Below are 18,544 nucleotides of genomic sequence, written 5' to 3' on the forward strand. Positions count from 1 at the left end.
CTGGCATTTTCTAACCTTTTGTAATGTTGATAATACTCTAGTAATATAGTCTGAGCAGAGGGATGATGTGTGTGATTAAACGCAGAGGAGCATTTCTGGATAGGAAGCACAGATTAATGAACCTTTGAATAGACTTATTTTTAACAAAGTGCTTTTAACTGTTTCTCTGATCTGAGCCTGCTTTTTCCTTTCCTTTTGTGCATTCTCAGAACCATAAAATTTTAGGAGTAAATTCTGTGGTTGCCTATTTAGCTGCCTTCATTGCCCATGTAAATTCGAGATCTGGGACATGTGACAATGTTACTCATTCAAAGTGACAAGCAGATGTCTTAAGATTGTGCTTGACAGTTTAGCCTAAGCAGGATTACCTAAATCCTGTGCAGTTCTGCTCTTCCTGCATTGTTGTCCTGATCATTAAACGCTTCGTCTGATCTCTGCCTCTTCCAGACCCAAAGACCTTCTCCTGCAGAGCAAGCGAGTGCTAGGAAAATGTATTTTTACTTTAAAGTATAGGCTAAATAGCTTTGTGGGAAACCGTGTTCATCCTGTCTCTTGAAATTAAAGCCATCCTGGACGGGCTTGATCATTCTTGGTGTGGTGCTAGCTCGTGGGTGCAGTTGGAGTGAACCCAACACAAATAGCGATGACAAGTCCATAGGCCTGAGTTAGTCTTGTGCGACTGGGATGACTTTTAAAAAATGCTGCAGTGAAGTCTCCTCTCTTCTTCTGTTTCGTTTTGGCTTCTTTTGACTTGTTGTCCCTCTTGTGGCTAGGCCTGTTGTCCTAAAGCAACTAAGTTGTGTTGCAGAGTTGCCAGGTGAAGCTGGTCAGGTCCATGCTGGGAAGAAGGATTGGGAAGAAGGGTCTTTGCAGTGAGACATGCAGCAGAGCTCTCGGAGAGCAGGTTTTTCTTAGCTTATTCAAGTAATAAATAATAACTTATAGATAGTATTAGTATTTGCAATTATTTCCTAGTGTTTGCATCAAGACCAGGGTGTTCCTGTTCAGAGCTGTACCTGCCCAAGGACCTTGTCCTTTCCCAGGCCTGTGAAACATGACTGCTGAGATATTCTGCTTTATGGAGCACCCTTATGCTTTCACCTTAGTCTTCTTTCCATCTTTCTTAAATCCTGTTTTGCCTTTGTTTCTGGGGCAAGGCAGTCTCACACCACATCTTCCAGCGAAAGTTAATGCTTCTGGAGTTTCAGTAGCTGTTTACTCTGCTGCTTGCAGGCTTCACGTTCCCCCTTTTGTGCTGGTGCCTCTCACTAAATCTGGCTTTGTTACAAACTCCCCTGTGTTGAAACCAGCCCAGTGACTTGAGTTGATCCATCCATTTTGAAAAACAGGGATTGTGCAGAACACCCCTGTTCGAAGAGTGGTACTGAAGCGTGTGAAATATCAGCGGGATGCTTTTGTCATATTAATACAGTGCAAGAGGTTGTGGAGAAACCTGTGGAGGATAAAAGCCTTCAGAAGCATAGCAGGTGCGGTTTTGTGCTTCACTGTTGATGCATTTGCAGTGAAAACCTGCATGTGCCTCACTGTTACTGACTTTAATGAAATCAGTTTGAGCGGAAGGCATTGTCCTGGAGTGGACAATTTTTAATAGAATTAAAATGCCTTTCACCCACTCTGTTGGGAGTATTTGAAATTTGAGCTGTAAGTGGATTTTTTTTTTTTTCAGCTGTTATGCCAAATACTCTCCTTTAACCTTGTTATTAGTAATTCAAGTAAAGAATCTGTGGAAATTTAAAGATTAGAACATTTTCATGGTGTAAATGTAATTGTTCCCTCATGGTACTGCTGAATTCAATTTTTGTTCATGACATAGAGGAGGTGCTAAAACATACATTTAAAAAAAAAAAAAATAATCACAGAAGTTCTCCAGGAGATACTGCTTTGTTGTTTTTCTTTCCTGAATTAGGCAATCCATATCAGCACTAAGGAAATTATGTCAAATTAGAAATATGTACAATGGTAAGACTGAAATCATATTCCAAACTAAAAAACTTGAGCTCTGATCATATTGGAAATGGAAACTTTTGATTATTAAGTTGGTATTTAATATAACTGTGTACCTGAGCTTGCAACTTTTGATATTTCAACCTTTTGATCTAGCTTCACTAGTTTATCATGTCTCCATGAGCCTGTTTTCATATGATCTCAAATATGTAAATCCACTTTTAGATTTTTCAGTTTGGAAATTGCTACAAACGTAATGGAATGTGGATGCCAACTCCCAGTGTTTCTGAGACCCTGTTGGTTTCGTGTGTTTGTCATGTCTAATTTGAGATGTCTTTAGCCCTTTTTTCAACATCCCTTGAACTTGGTGACAAAAGTCATATGGTCTTTTTGGTTTCTTTGTAATGTCAGAAGATGCTAGATATTAAAAAAGTTAATGTTTCTTTTTTTGTAAGTTTCTTGAGTAGCAACAACAACAAATTGATTTTGTTTGCCTACAATATTAGTAGAGAACAATATTAGTAAAGAACAAAAATTCATGTAGGAAACAAAAATTTCAGCTGGTAAAACACATTTTTGTAAAAAGACCTTTCAGAATAATATATTTGTCATTCAATAAAATTGGAATACAGCCTGAAATAAAACAGAGTCCTTTAGAAATGTGTCTCTCATAAAATCAACATTTTGAATAGAGGAAAAAATACAGGAGAAAAGTAATCCAATAACCACCACTCCATTTTTTTAAAATTTAATTTAAAAAGATTGTGTCATTGTTAGTTTCTGAGGAGAGCAGAGATCTTCTGAAGAATGACTGCTACAATATTTATGTTGGAGCAAAGTTACTGTTTGGCTAAGTTTCAGCAGTATAGAAAGCAAGGAGAACAGGTTGGTGGGAAAGATTGGTTTCTTTGTGGGCTGTTTTGTTTTCTCTAGGTCTGTGCAGTCAGTTGTCTTTAGCTAATAAATCCTTTTGGCACTTCTGGCACTGCATTTTGTACGCAAGTTTGGGAGATTTCTGCAGCTTTTATTTTATATTTCAATGTGAATCCCACTTTCTCTTCAAGCGAGTCATGATTTAGTGAGAGAATAAGCACTGGGCAGATTGCGTTAGGTACTGCAAGTCAGTTTTCTCTGCTGTCACTCTTGAGTTGCATCAGGGTCTACTCTTTACTGGAAACTACCTCTCCATCAGGGCAGTGAGCACTCAGTGTTGAGAAAGTTTGCTGCCTAACCCTTGTGCGAACTTTTGCGGGGTGGTGAACGGCTGTTTGGGTATTGTACTGCTGTAACTTATTTTTGCATCCTTCTAGGACTTTAGCTTATTGCCAGTGGGTGGAAAATCTTCATGAGACGCAAAAGATGGTTTCACTTTTTGGCCCCTTCAGCGACTTGCTGAAGTGGATCCTCTGTCACCTGACCAAAGGGATTGTGAAGCGGGAAATGTACGGGCATGGCATTGGCCGCTTCTCGGAGGAGGAGATGTACACACTGATGGAGAAGGACATGCGGACTCTAGCAGGCCTCCTGGGTAATGTACAGCAAGCTACGCGCGTTCTGTTTGTTCACAGCCCACTGTCCACAGGATGAAATCGATTGCGAGTACTTGGCAGCTTGATCATGCACACAAATAATCTCATTTTGTCAGCAGGTAGAGTCTGCAGTGCTGCTGTCATTCAGTGCCACCCTTGCTCTAGCAGGGACACTGTTTCTTTCCTTGCTGCTTGCTACCAAATTGTGTCTCTAGAGGTGTGCTCTTCTCTGGGCACCCATTACCTGTATCTAGAGGAGCAGAATGTGACCTGCAATTTTGGAAGAGTGTTTTGCTGTATGAATTTAGTAAAATACAGTGTTTGGTTCTGCAAATTAAACTTCTATTTATATTTGGGGGGGGGGGGTGTGTCTTACTTCTAATTCATGGGACTCATGGCTGTTTGATAGATTGTTATGAGGCTGCCATTTGAAAACCCTTTACAGATGTTATTTTGATGAGCTAGACTTTGCTGTGTTTGGTTGATGTTGGCAGCTTTAGTCAAAGCTGCTAGTAGGAGATCTGTCTGTGTTGTCAAAATAGGTAGTTTTAGACTTCTTGATTGTCATGGGTAGGTCCCATAGGGTTAGTCTTAAGGTTGACCTCACTTAGCTAGAACCACATGAGCCTCACTTCTGTTGTGTAGCTCAGGCTGAAATCTGCGCCGGAGCTGTCTACACTTTGCTTCTCGCCTTGCAGTGTGCTGAGAGCTAACCATATTGTGCTTCTGTGTAAAATTTGCATTTTGAGGAATTGGTTTGTGGCAGATTGTCATTTCCCTTGAGCTTGTGTCTCTCTTGTGCAAGGAACTGAGAGAGATGGTACCTATGTGGCTGCTTTGTTCCCTGTTAAGATCGCTTTAAAGAGGTGGCTGAGTGGAGGGCAGGAGGGATGATTCCCTGCCCTGCGCTCCAGAGGGAGGACATGTTGCACATGCTCTAAATAGGTAAGTGTGGAGTGGATGGAGGGAGCAAGGTGAGGAGAGCCCCGCAGAAGGCAGAAACCGAGTGCTTGCTGAGAAAGGGAAGGAAGAGAGATGCTTCTGGACTTCCAAGGTGTTTCTGCACCTTTGTATTTGCAGAGGTCCTAGATGGGTCTGTGTAGCTTTTTCTGTAACTTTGTCTTCTGAAACAAACCTACTGTGTTGCTGGATTGATAGCAAGATGGAAAAAAGACGTGATGCATGGACACAGTGAGCAAGGGGGAGCTCCCTTTCTCATGCTGCATTTTGTTTGTTAACAAAAAAGTTACCTATTCTAGTGCGTCTTCAAAGAAAACCTGGTTTTGGCGCTTAAGAGTTCCCTTTTTTTTTTCTGGGGGAGGAAGGGAGGAAGCAGCTCATTTTAGAAGAGGAGGTCTGGGCACATATGCTGCAGAGCTGTGGCCAGTTCACTCAACTGTGGGACTGCTGTTGCCATAGCTTCAAAGTTGCCACAACGTGGCTCCATGTACGTTGTAGAGAGGAATGGGGTTGGGATGGGAGCTGGAGGAAGTTCAGCCTATGACTTGGGAGCTCTGCAGAGCCCGGTGGTTCTGGCTAGGCAATGCTGACAGGCTGAATGGAGCAGCAGTGGATGTGTCTATGCTAAAGGCACCCCTGTCTGCCAAGAGTAGACATAGCCTTTAAGAGAAAACTGAAACATGTTCCTGAGTACCTGTAAGGGTCTCTTGGTTTGCTTATTTGAAGTCTGCATCTTCCTGTGTCTGGAATCTATGCTGACACGCAGATTTGTAAAGTTTTGAGTTCAAAGGGATCAATAAATCACCTAGACAGATCTCTGAATTGGACTGCTTGGTTGCTGTCGTGAGGCCTGTGTCTTTCTTATGGCTGAAGCATGTCTTTCTAAAAGGCATCCAGTTTTAATTACAAGATTTCAGGAGGTGGAGGTGCCACTACTTTCATTAGTTATTGGTGACAGATGTTAATCACCATCAACATCTGTTCAAAATCTGACCTGTTTTAAGTCAGAGTTTATCCGATTCCAGCCTGCAGGCAGATGTTCCTCCTGATTCTTCTTCCCTCCCTGGGTGGCCTGGGTCATCTCCTTGTGAAGGTAAATGCTGTAATCAAACAGTCTCGTACTTTTGGTTTTGGTGGGAAAAACCACTGGAAATCCTCAAGGATAAGGTGTTTTCTTCACTATATCAGTCTTTTTAATTGTATGATACCTATGTTATCAGCAGGTGTTCTATTTTTGCTTCCAGATTATTGATGAGAATGTTGTGCCTTGTGTGCTTCAAAAAGCCTTGATGGGTATCTGCTGTATTCCTGTTTTACTACATTACCATCTGAATATTGTACATTTTTTTTCATCTTCCCCTCTGAAATGGATGTCATATTAGTCAGTGTGCAATGTGAATCATTATGTTTGCCCTTTTGATTACTGGTGCATTTATCTGCTTCTCTATAATTGCCTTGATTTTTTATTAACACCAGCATGCTCAGGTTTTCTCCAGCCAGCTGTTTACAGTCGGGTCTAGTAACTGCAGCATCCAGGTAGTATCCTGGGATGGGGGCAGGGAGTGGGATGAGGACTTCCAGCCTGACTGGAGACTCTCCTGTTTCACAGGGGGAAGGAGAAGGCAGTCAGTCAGCCTGTTGTCTGCACAAAAATCTTCGTGAAATTCCCCTCCACATATATGTACCCATGTGTTTTACCAGAAGAGAAAGCAGTTAGGATTTTGGCTGTTAATTAGAGGCCAATTTTAAGAGCTTAAAAAAGATGCCTATAATGCAGAGTAGCTGCACATAGCAAACTGTAGCTGTCAGTCATCAGGCATATAAGATTAATTTAATGCTCCTCATTTTTTAAGAGAGACCATTCACATGGGAACAAGAATAACTTTTAAATTCCAAGTGCTGCTTCCAGAGAATGACAACTTGGCAGCTGCCTGGTCTTGTGACACTCATTTTGACATTCCCAGTCACATCTTCAGTGCTTTTTTTTCTTTTTTCATTTCTGAGAATCATTTTTCCTTCTCTGAGGTACCTATTTCCCTAACAGACTCCTCCAGATCTCTTATAAATGTGGAAATTGGAAGTAATCCTCCTGTGATGGATCAGCCTGCCCCGTTGGTATCATCTTGCTCTCTGTCCTGCAGTCTTTAGACCACAAATGAAATCTCCTTGTGTTGTAGTAGTTTCCTACTGCCTGGTAGTAGCGTCAGGAAGTGGGGGGAACTGGGCATATGAAATAGCAATATATAAAAATATGCATTTTGGTAATTATTTAAAAGATGGAAGTGAGTGAGCAGTGCCGATAAATCTGTTGGTGCCCTCTCAGCTGCCTGCCTGCCTCAGGCTTTTGGGTAAATGGGGATTTTGAGCAGGGAGTTGCAGGGCAGCAGCTGCCTGAACCAGCTTTTGAAAAGCATTTGACGATTTGTGGAGGGAGGGCAGGGGTGCTCAGAGCCAAAACACAGAGGTGGGACTAACCTGAATGCAAGCCTCTAATGCTAGTTGAAATGCCCCCCAGCAGCCTCCATAGACTGTATGTGCTGCTGTGGAAGGGTGCAGGTCTCCTGCTGGCCCTGTGTCTCGTAGATCTGTCTTTTGCTGGGGTTTCTTGACCCAGTGCTGAAGTAGCTGCTTTTGAATCCTTTTGGTGCATGGTGGAGTTGGTCACAGAGCCTGGCTGCATGGGCTGTGTGCTCTCAAATCTCCAGACAGTACAAATGTGATCCAAGTCCAGTGTGACCAGGTGTTGGCATTTCTGTTGGGTTAGCTAGGGGATGCAGCCAGGTGTTTGAGATGATTAGCACTATGGCAGCCTTGATTGCAACAGGTGCTGTGTAATCTGGCATAAAACTAGACACTGAGAGATGGTATCTGATCTGTCAGAAAGTCTTCTGGAAAAAAGTTGCACTGGAAGTTTTGGGAGCGGGTTGGAACCAGTAGAAGGAAATGTGCATGGAGGCCATGTTATGTGGTGCAGGGTGACTGCAGTTTTAGGGAGCCACAGCTCTATTTCCTCCTCTTCCCATTTGTTTCTGCACACCCGAAGGTGTGGGGTGTTGTGCCTGGGGAACCCCTCTGTTTGCAAGAGTGGGATGTTTCAGGCCTCACTCACTGCCTGTCTTAGTTGTAGCAAGATGGAAATGGCAGTATTACTTCCCAGCACAACATTACTACGGATCAAGTCTGAGACCCGGTTGTATGGTGCTAAATTCCTAGTGTTGGCATGTAACTGTGGTTTGGGGACCGATTTTTGAGCTGTGCTTGAGATCAATGAATGCTAGGTGTCACATAAATACTGAAAAGACACAGCATTTACCCTGTATGTAGTGTTCAAACAGTAGATTGATGCAGCCGTGAAAGAGCTGTGGGGAGTTAACTTGATGTTAAAATTACAGCTGACAGGCTAGAGGAGGTTTTTGTTACTGGTTATTCCTGAGCACTGTTCTGCTACACTATAGTACAGGGGAATGACAGCATTTGTTGTACTGTACTCTGAAATTTGGTGCATTTTAATGCTGGATAGTGTTTCTAAACTCACTGAATAACCCTGACAGTTAATAACCTGCTCAATTACAGGCAATTTATATTGGGCAAGGGAAGAATGTCCTGGGCAGATGGGATAACTGGATTTGGAGAATTCAATTATGTATGACACTTCAGTTTTTAAAGCACTTTGGGCCAAGGCAGGGACACTGCAACCATTTCACCTGACCTCTGTAACACCACGCTTCACCTGTGTGCCCTGTGTGTGGTCTTTGCTCCAGGTCTTGTTTCTGTGATGAGGAAACAAGTTTATACTGGATATTTCTTTGCAAATGGTATCTTTGAAATGTGATTTTTCTTCCCTATCTTAGGTAGTTATCCACCTGTTTGTGCTGTGGTGGCTATTTAGGACCATCATGGCATTGGGGTGCCCAGGGAGGTATTGCAGTGTGGAGCAGACATGTCCCCTCCTCTGGACCAAGCCAGTCCCAAGCAGCTGCTGTTTCACTTGCCTGCCTGCATGCCTTATGTGCCTCTGTTTGGTCCCTGCCAGGTAGAAACCAGAGTTTGGGGATGAGGGCACGGCACTGGTGGTATGTGAGGAGAGCTGTTTGCTCCTGCCTACAGTGTCCTCCTGGAGATGCAGGTCATTTCTGGGCAGTTGCTGCCAGTCTGACTGGTACATTGGTTTCAGCCTGAACAAATGGTGGGAGAAGAAGGCTTTGGGTATGACTTTCTTTTTTCATGTGACCAGATGAGTAACCTGAAACTGGATCTACATGCATGAGAGGTACAGGGTGACCAGTGTCTTTCAGCAAGTGCATTCATGGTTTCAAACCATGGTTGAACAATTTTGGGTTTGCACCAAAGGAGAAAATTGTGTGTTCAGGCACCTGGTGGCTGCAGAGAAGATTTTAGATGCAGCAGAACTAGTGCAGTATGTATGTGCTGCCAGGTGTGATGAGTGGAGGAGGTCACTTGGCCAGTGGTGGCTCTGTAATCAGCCTAGTTAGAGAACTGGTGAGCACAAGGGAAGCTGTGGTAATGGATTTCACCTGCTGAACCGTAGCAACAGCTTTTGAACCATATTCAATATTGAATCCCTGTCTTTGAACCAGTGAACCTTTTCAGCTAAATGATTTCAGTAAAAAATATAGCTGAATATGTAACTAGGGAATTTTTCTTTTTTGTTAACTGGGGAGAAGTGGCATCCAGTCAAGAAATGTTTGCTGTTGTATTTACAGGTGACAAGAAGTACATTATGGGACCAAATGTTTCCACTGTTGATGCCACTGTCTTTGGGCATCTGGCACAGGCAATGTGGACACTACCAGGGACTCGACCAGAGAGGCTAATCAAAGGTAAGAAAGCTTAAGTGATCTCCCATGAAAAACTCTTGGTGGCATTTGCCATGTTTAAACTTGGAGCACCTTGTAAGGATATTTGAGGACTGCAGCAGCACTTCAGCTGCATCACAGGCTGTTCTTGCCTTTGATGTAGCATTTGTATCATGTAATGTTGTTTTAAAATTCGTGTTTGTTTTCTCTTTAATGTTCTACATGGTAATTGTTTCTATTCCTGTACTTGATCTCTTCCCTGTTTAACATAGCAAAGACTGAATGCCTTTAGGGAATGAATGCTGGGTAAAGTGTGAGAGGACAGCATGACCATGAGCCAAATTCTACTGAACTGAGTAGTCTAATTGATGGAAGAACTGCAAGTGCTATTGTCCCACTGAAATTACAGCCTTTGCTGTTATTGAAGATGCTGGGCAAGAAAGAAGTCTGGCCTGACTTTGGAGTCACTGTGTTTTTGTGTGAATTGGAAACCAATGTACCCTTCCTCTCCACGCATTTTTTTCTTGTGGGGTAGTATAGGGATATGAAATTATCTTTGTGTCCCTTTTTAGAATAAAACCCAACAGTATGAAGAATGGGAGGAGCTGAGGAGGAAAAAGATGTGAAATAGGTATAAAAGGAATGAATCTGACCTGTAGATCTACTCTGCACAAGAGAGAGCTACTAAAGCAGCAGTTAGGAGGCATAGACTTGTTCATTATTAAAACTTTGAGGAAAAAAATACCTGAGATGAGAATATAAGTATTGTCTATACAGTTCTTCCCCTTGATATCTGGGGAATCACAGATAAAATTCTGAAGGGTCTGTGGCTTTCAAGAAGGAATACGGTGTTTGTTAAGCTAGTTTGTCTCTAATGAAAATAAATAGAAGGTGCAAATACCCAAGCAGTATGGATGTGGATGATTCTCTGTACCCATCCACCTATTGATGCTATTGTGAATGCAGGTTTCACATACGCATTCCCTCTAATATACTATTATTTCTTTGTTCTTTGAAGGTTTTTGTAATTTCTTCTCTAAGCAGACTCTAAGCATACACGTATGTATAAACATAAGGCGTAAGGTACTAAGGCTAGGAACATTATGGGTGAGCCAGTGACCATATGAAAACTTAAAAATGTGAGTTTATCTTGCAGACAACGCTGCCATCTGGTGGTGGGAAAACTAAATTAACTGTATTTTAATAAGCGTATAGGTTCAAATTCTGTCTTTAGAAACCAGGTTTCTGCAAAATAAGCAAGAATTTTACTATGAAAACCTTAAAGTATTAGTATCTTGTCTTGATTTATTTCTTTAGATGTTCAATTTGGGTTAGTTATTTTGTTAAATGTGTTTATGTTCATTTCAGTGTAACCCTTCTTGTATGTAGGTTAATAATAGGTGTTTTAAGTTACATGAAAGCTACAAACAGAGCCGCTAAGAGGATTGATGGGATCTTGGCATTTTGAAACCTCTTTGGAAAGAACTTGCACAATTTATTTCCAAACAGTGCTAACATGTTTCTGCATCAGCAGGTAAGTTAGAGTATTATGGACTGGGTGTATTTACTGGAGTCTGTTGTACTGTGTTGCAGGTGAACTGATTAACCTTGCTATGTATTGTGAGAGAATAAGGAGGAAATTTTGGCCAGAATGGCACCATGATGATGATAACACTCTGTATGAATCTGAGGAAAGCAGCGAAGCAAGCAAGACTTACTCCCCTTTGCAGGACTTCAGTTTTTATTCAAGGACAGAAACATTTGATGAGGAAGGGAACAGTATTTCTCAAACGCCTGATACAGATTACACTGGACACTCCCTCTTTGATTCAGATGTGGACATGGATGAGTACAGAGATCATGAACAATGCAAGTGATGTGTATGAACATCTCCCATTTTGCAAACAAGCTCTTTCTTGGGATCAGTCTGATCAGATCTTGGGTCAGGAAGAGGTTTATACCACTTTGGAAGAGACCATTGTGCTTGATTCAACTGTCACATGCTACCTGGACTATTTCAACCTTATTTCATTTTGTGTAACTGTTCAGGTGGAACCAAGGTAAACAGTTATTTAAAACACACATGGGCAAACTGGAGGTCCAGGGGGAAACAGGACCTTTCAGTCTATGTTTTTGTTTGTGTTCAAAACCAGATCCTGCAATCAGGTGGGACAGACCCCTGGCAAGTGGAACATTTGTCAGAGCTGGTTTGTGTTGATATCTTACCTTTATAGGAACGGGTTGAGGACAAAAATGGAAGAGGTACAACTGGCACACCTTTCTCCCGTGGAAGAAAATGTTTGATGCTGTGTTGATTTGTGGAGTTTCGGGGGGATTTTATTGGATAACTACTTGTACTCTGGATGCATATGTTATTAGTGTCTGCAGGAAAGAACTTCTTCCAGTTCTTTTGGAGACAGTCAAGGAAGGCAGGAGGAAAACCTGTTCCTACAAAAAGGAGCTTTTTAGTGTTTCTTGTTCTTTGCAGAAGATTGAAATTGCTACTCTAGAATATTTTTATTCAGAAAGGAAATATCAGTTTTAATGTATAATCCCCCAAACACTCATCTGGAATGTGTGTTGGCCAAATTTCTTCTGTGTTTTTGAATTATTACTATTATGTTTTTAGTTCCTGCTACTGGGTGTTGTCTGCTATTGCCAGGCAAGGCTAAAGAATTGGGATTTGTTACTGAAACTCTGGTGTGTCTCAGCAGTGGGTGCTTTGTGTTCTTTACCAACAGACACATCAAACCCATGAATATTGCAAAGCGATTTGGGGTATTTCTAGGTGTGGGATACTGTGTAAATGGAAGATGTTGGTTCAGGCAGTCAAACGCTGTAGAGCTGCCTAGGAAGGTGCTTCGGTGGGTTCTGGGCCCTGTGCTGGTTTACAGTGCACAATCCCTGAAGCTGATGCATGGGAGGCAGTTGAGATAGGACAGCTGTGTCAACACTGCTGTCTGTGGGGATTTCCAGGTGCTGAAGGTGTGACCAGAGTTGGTTTTAAGGTGCCTTTGCTAGCACATCCATGAATCTGGAACCCCAAATCCAGAATGATTGCAAAGGTGCTGACATGCTTTGTGTTTGTGTCTCCCTAAATGCAGGTTAGAGATGAGAATGAATCTATTGGATTTACTCACCACTTTGAAAGTAAGCATGTACATCAGTGTTGCTTGGCTGTGGCTAGTTGGTTTTAAGTAGAGATAAAGCATATGGAACATATAGACAGCTGTGGTAGTTGTAAACATACATACAAAATCGGGTATTTGCCTGAAGGCTTTGGCAGTGGCCCATTTAAAAATATTTTAATTATGACTTTCTTATGAGTTAGATGAATCAGAATCCCTCAGTAAAATTATTATAATGTGTTAGTTGTGCCACACATTCTGTGAGCAGACAGGGCAGACAACTGCTTTAGGATGTTAATTGTTGGTAGTCCTAATAGTCTGGAGCTTGAAATAACTCCAGCTTTCAAAGAATACCTCTCTTTCTTGGATTGTGGAATGTCTCCTGCAGAGGAAAGCACTTGCTCTGGGGAAACACTGAGGTAGCCGTAGCTCTGAAAGCAGGGGGACACATGTCTGCAGTGAATTCCCAGGTCTGTTCATGCATGGGAGCTATTGCAGTGAGAGCTGACAAGTTTGGTGTGGTCTGAGATGGGTGTGAATTTGTACATGTTTCCTCAATTCCCCAGGCATGTCCTTGGAGCCATGTTCCAGTCAGTGGTCTCCATTGTTGTGAGGATGTATCATTTGCAAAGTGAACCAAAACTGAGGAGGAAGGTATCTATCATCCAGTTACTTGGGACCCTTCTCAGGAAACTAAGCCCAGGAATACGACACAAGACGACAAGTCTTGGGTTGGAAGCACAGAGGTGATGGCCTGAAATGCCATGAAACTTCATAGCCAAGTCAGGGCAGATTCCATTTGCAAAAATTTAGGTATTAATACTCTGGATAAAAGGCATCCACGTCAAAAAGCTCCTCTTTAAAAATGTTTGTGTGTTGGAAATTCTGACGGAGATGTTCTTATTTACCCATGTGTGTTTGAAGGCTGTGTTTCTGTGCTTTCTCCATCTTTTCAGCATTGGGAGGGTGTGCTTGCAGCAGATGAGTCCTGTGAGTCCCAGTTATTAAAAGACCATCTGGACTTGGGTTGACAGTATCACCTTTATAATTTTGGTGGGCTGACAGATCTGCCTGTGTCAGCGGCCCTTGCAACATCCTGAAACGTGGGTTAACCAGAAGTCAGCGACGTCATTTTACCCTCCCATGTGCGTGCAGCTGGATCTGGATTTTGCGTGGCCGCCCGCAGCAACGGGCACAGACCCAGGAGACGCTAGCACAGTGCACAGCCGGTGCCACACCACGGCCTCGCTTGTCTGACAGCGCTCGGAGCTGCAGGCACGGTGGGTAGGGCTGGTGCCGCCGCACCCCGGCACGGGGACCTGCGCCCGGGATGTAGGTGCTTCGCAGGCCCGTGGTTACGTTCGCACCTGGCATTTTTTGCCTTTGTTTCAAATAACTGGCATGCCTCAGCAGAGGCTGGACTGCACCCTGACCGGAAAGAAAGGATCGGAAGCAGTTGCAGAAGGGGAAGAGGCTTTTTGCTGTCGTCTGAGTTTTTCACTGTGTTAATCAGTGAGGTGAATGTATTTTGCAGCTTGTCACATGCCTTTCCTTTCTGAGGGACTACTCAGGTTACTTTAGAGGAGAAGTCGGTTGGGAGAAATTAGTTGGCTTTCTCCTTAGGACAGCTACTCTCGATAAAGTCTGTGTTTTTCAATTTGGCTGTGTTTCAAACTAGAAGTGAAATTAGGAAATAGCACCTCTTTAGGAATTTATGGCTGTAGTATTTTGTCCAGGTTTGGTAGGAAATTCTTGGATTTATTTATCCCTTCCGGAAACCAATACTGACTATTAGACCTCTTTAAAAGGATTTAATCCAAGATTTTTTTCTTGGAAGCTGGTCTTGGTAAAGTCTTCCAGGGGGGGAAAAAAAAAGTTTTTTAAAAAAAAGCTTTTTTAACATTTATGAAAAAGTGTTAGTTCTTTTGGTTTGCATGGGGAAGGAGAGGTGAGTTTTCTTCCAAAAAAAAACCAGAACAGATTTTTTCTGACTTTCCAAAATTCTGCTAAAAGACCAATGTTTTCATAGTCCTGCAGTGTTTTTTTTCCCTTTGTTTTTTCCCCTTCAATCCTCTCTCTTTTTTTATCTTGGTGCTGAAGGGCTATACAGAACTAAAAATAGTTGGGAGAGCATCTTTATTTCCTCTTGGGTTCTTTTTTTGTTGTTTGTTTGTGTGTGGGGTTTTTTTTCCTCTCTCTCACTGATGAAAATTGTGAGCCAAGTCCATCGTAGGGATGCTGAAGGTTCTGGCCATGCTGCTGATGGGAGTCAGGGACATGAGGGGTGTCTGCAGCTGTGAAACCTGAGACAGCCGTGGGGTGCTGACCGCCCAGCAGGTGAGCTGAGGTGGCCACTTCACACTGGAGCTGGAGGGCGATGGATGCCATGCTGTCATGTCTGAGGTGACATGGACCACATAACGCTTTTTTCCTGGCTGGGGGTCCTCGTGGCCAGACACTCAATGTGGGGTAATGTTAGGAAGAGTTCAGGGACCCTTGTTATAAGAGTCAGATGTCCATGAGGTCTCTGAGAGCATCGCAGCTGCCAGCACCAAACCTGGTTGTGGTCCCAGCCACAGCCCCAGGCTGGTTTTGGGTAGCCAGTGGTACATGGTCCTGGCGGGAGGAAAGCTAGCTTGGGGATCCTCCACGCTGTCTGGCCCCTCCCAAAATAGGTCAGGGGGCCCTTTGATGGTCAGGGGAGGAGGCAGTGGGTGGGAGAGGAGAGGGTGGGATGTGGGGAGGGTGCTGAGTGGTGGGTCGCCACAGGAGGACTCGGGCTGAACCTGCGGCCTGGCTAATGCTACTGTTTGGGGGCTGGGCGGGACCTCTGCCCTGCACCCCAGCTGGAGCACAACCCCTCATCCTGGTGAGGAGACTGCGCTGTTCCTCCTAGTTACTTCACCATAAATACCGCTGAAGGCTGAGTACTGCCTTTGTTTCTGTAGTGCTGCTTTAAGAGAATGAGTAATTGGTCTGCTCCTCATTTGGCAAATGGGAGTTTAAAGCAAGCCCTGCATTTTCAGTAGAGTTAGATTTGAAGCAGTCTGTTTTTTCATGTGAATTGCAGTGTTTGACTGTGTAACGTTCTGTCATGTCAGAAGGGATTCGTTTACCCCTGTCAGACTCATTGGCTCTGTCAGCAGAGCTCAGTGTTACCGGGTGGGGGAAACAGGCGCTAGGATGTATAGGTCCTACAGAAATCCTACAAATGTGGTGCTTGATTTAAAAACCAAACTGAACCCGATGTTTCAGATCTGGAGGACTCTTTCCATCCAATTATAACACTGCAAGTCACATGTTTTGATCTTTAAACCTTGGCAATGTCCCTCCAGATCTATATTCTCTTTGAAAAAATATTGCCTGAAATATTTCTGCAGCAACAGTTCAGGCACAAATTTCCTTTTGTCAGTGATGTCTGCTCAAGTAATCGTGACAGTTTCATACTGTTTTCATTGAAAGGGCTGTATCTGTCAGATACTAAGCCGTACAAAATATTGCCTGCTGGAAAAGTGTGTTATGTGCAGATTTATGCAGGGCAGCTCACCAAGTGAAATTTCTGTAGCAGGGGATGAATTCAAGTGCGTCTTGTCCTTAGATGTTTGAATAAGAATTTGAATCTGTTTTCTGACAAGTAGCTATTTAGCCTAACCCCCCAATCCCCAAATACTGCAAAATTATGAATTAGGCATGTGATCAAAATAAAGCAAATTATGCTCTCTAAGTGCAGAATTATGTTGGATGGCCCAGTAGCTGGCATATGGAAATGGATATACATAGCGTGGGTGCGAGTCATGCCCGTACGTGTCAGTAGCGGTGATCTGGAGGAGCAGTAGTGTTTAGTCCTCTCAGCCCATGGGATTAGAGGTACCTTTGAATGACTGCAGTGGTTTTCAGCAGGTGATTAGCACTACAGGTGTTGGTGTATGCTGTGCTACTCTCCGGGTATTCGTTAGTGCTAGGTAGGCAGCACAGGGACTCCTTTCCGTAGTGGCGGCTCCAGTGAGGCTGTCAGGCGCTGTCATCCCACGCCTGCGCTGCAGTCGTCAGCATCCTGGTGACGAAGGGCAAGGGCAAGGATCTGTTTGGGTTTGACCCCTCTACAGAGCATTGCAGTGAGCACAACTTTGAGCTCAGCGGTGAATGTGGGCTCTTGTGTCCAGCAGGTGCCCTGTTGAGGCAAGGTGTTCCCCTGTACCGCATGGGTTGCTGTTGGGAGGGGGGATTTAATTTTCAGGCCAGTGACCCTGAGACTTTACAGCTTTTCCTTAGTGGAGAAAAGTGTTCCAACATGAATCAGCTCTTGTCTTGGTGGTTTTGGGCAGTCTTCTCTTTGGCCATCGGGGAGGGCTTCTCTTGCCTTCCTTCCCTGTGGAAGTACCCTCAGTACTTCTCAGCAAAGGTTTATGCAGCTCCCTGAGGAGTTGGAAAAGAAATGGGATGTCTGTGTACAGCACAGGAATCTGAGTTGATGAAAACATGCAGCATGTCACTAGAGTGCTAAACTCTTGGTACCATGTCCTGGTTGCCCCCACTGCCAGATTTTTAAGGCCAGAGGAGATTGTTATAGGCCTTTAGTCTGACTCATGCAAAAAAAGGGCTGTAGGATTTCATCTAATGATTTCCACATTCAGCTCAACAAACTAAAGCTGAAATGGAGGATATGCTTCCAAAAGGCATTCAACTTTTGCAGAACAAATAAAATGCCATCCCCTTTGAAGTCACTGACAAAAGTGCCATTGGCTTCAGCGGGGCCAGAGTTTCCGACCAGGCTTCCAAGTGACCCAGAATTTACTGCTTCTCTTATTCTTCTGTCTAATTATTCTCACCTAAAAATTTGCTTTATTTGAGGCCATAAGGCAAACAAGATGTGACCACTGTTTTTTTAAACCAAAAAAAGTGCTTTTTTAAAGCTTCAGTGGTTGTGTTGATATTCTCACTGGGCACTATGTTTGCGTGTGTTCTTCTCTCACTTCTTAGTTTGTTCTTATGACTAATCTTTCCTTGAATGTACAGGTTTTTATTTTTCAGGATACTTGAAGAATGCAAGTCCCAAAGTTTTAATCATTGGGGTGTGCTATCCAGCGAGAATGAAGTATGTGTAGATGGGTACAGGGAAGGGATATATCCAGCTAGCTGCAGTGTATGAAGTTTAACTAACAAAATGAAGCAACACATTGCTAAATGAGGACTCTAATGTTGTAACTGCTTTACGTTGTTTGTCTATGAACTCACATGAGACATACATTATTTTAGCACTGTTATTACTACTAGTTTATAAAGCCATATTTAAAATTGTACACTTAATTGTAACATAACTTTAAACTGTGCACTGTGTTGATCCATGTATATATATATGAAAATCTGTATATTTTGTCTTTATGCCGTATGTCATTGGTGTGTAAATTACAATGGATCTAAAATACCTTTCTGCTTCATGTCCTTATTCTGAACGTGTCTGTGCTTTCTGTAGAGCTGTGAACTAACGGTGTTATCTGCAGTGTGGGAGTGCATGAAACTTTAATGGCCAGTGAGTTAAACCCTCATCTCCCCAGGCAAATATTTTAGCCACCAGCATTATGTGGATGGGGCCACTCTGTCACTGCTCACCTCTCCCCTTGACACTGCAGGAAGAATTTCAGGGCCAGCACAAGAGGAAGGACTGCACTTAGACTTGGGCATGAGGAGGGATCCCTGCTCCCCTCTCTCTCTGTTTTGTGACGGCTGCTACCAGTGTGAGAATAAATAAACCTGAGAAGGGAACTAGTCAGGAGTGCATAAGCTTTAAGGTCTTCACCCAAAGCACTGTTCTGGCTAGTTTCATTGTATGATAATACTTTGGACATTTTTCAGCAAGTGTGCATCCTTACCCAGAGAGTGTGCTGCCTTGAATGCAGCATAGGAACTGTGTCGCAGGAGATGTGACCTTGCTGGAAGAAATACAGGGGAACAGTGTGCAGGTGATAAAGGTGCAAGACTATACACAGGTGCCTTCAGACCTTGCAGAGGCTTGACATCAAGTCCCACTTGGTAAGTGATGACATCAGCATTGCAGGTGCACTTCACCTATGTTGTGGTTTAACCCCAGCTGGCAACTAAGCCCCACACAGCTGCTTGCTCACTCCCCCCCCGGTGGGATGTGGGA

General features: G+C 43.4%; 1 protein-coding gene across 1 annotated transcript in view; it reads left to right on the top strand.

Annotated features, from left to right (window-relative positions):
- The window catches only part of FAXC (failed axon connections homolog, metaxin like GST domain containing), a 28,218-nt gene extending 10,393 nt beyond the window's left edge, over nt 1–17,825 (top strand). The window contains exons 4-6 of the mRNA XM_074819497.1: nt 3,276–3,493; nt 9,179–9,295; nt 10,865–17,825. Of these exons, the coding sequence (XP_074675598.1) occupies nt 3,276–3,493; nt 9,179–9,295; nt 10,865–11,148 (619 nt within the window). The 3' untranslated portion in view covers nt 11,149–17,825. The remainder of the gene's footprint in view (nt 1–3,275; nt 3,494–9,178; nt 9,296–10,864) is intronic.
- The last annotated feature ends 719 nt before the right edge of the window (nt 17,826–18,544 follow it).

This window comes from Strix aluco, chromosome 3 (genome assembly GCF_031877795.1).
Source record: "Strix aluco isolate bStrAlu1 chromosome 3, bStrAlu1.hap1, whole genome shotgun sequence".
Lineage (NCBI taxonomy): Eukaryota > Metazoa > Chordata > Aves > Strigiformes > Strigidae > Strix > Strix aluco.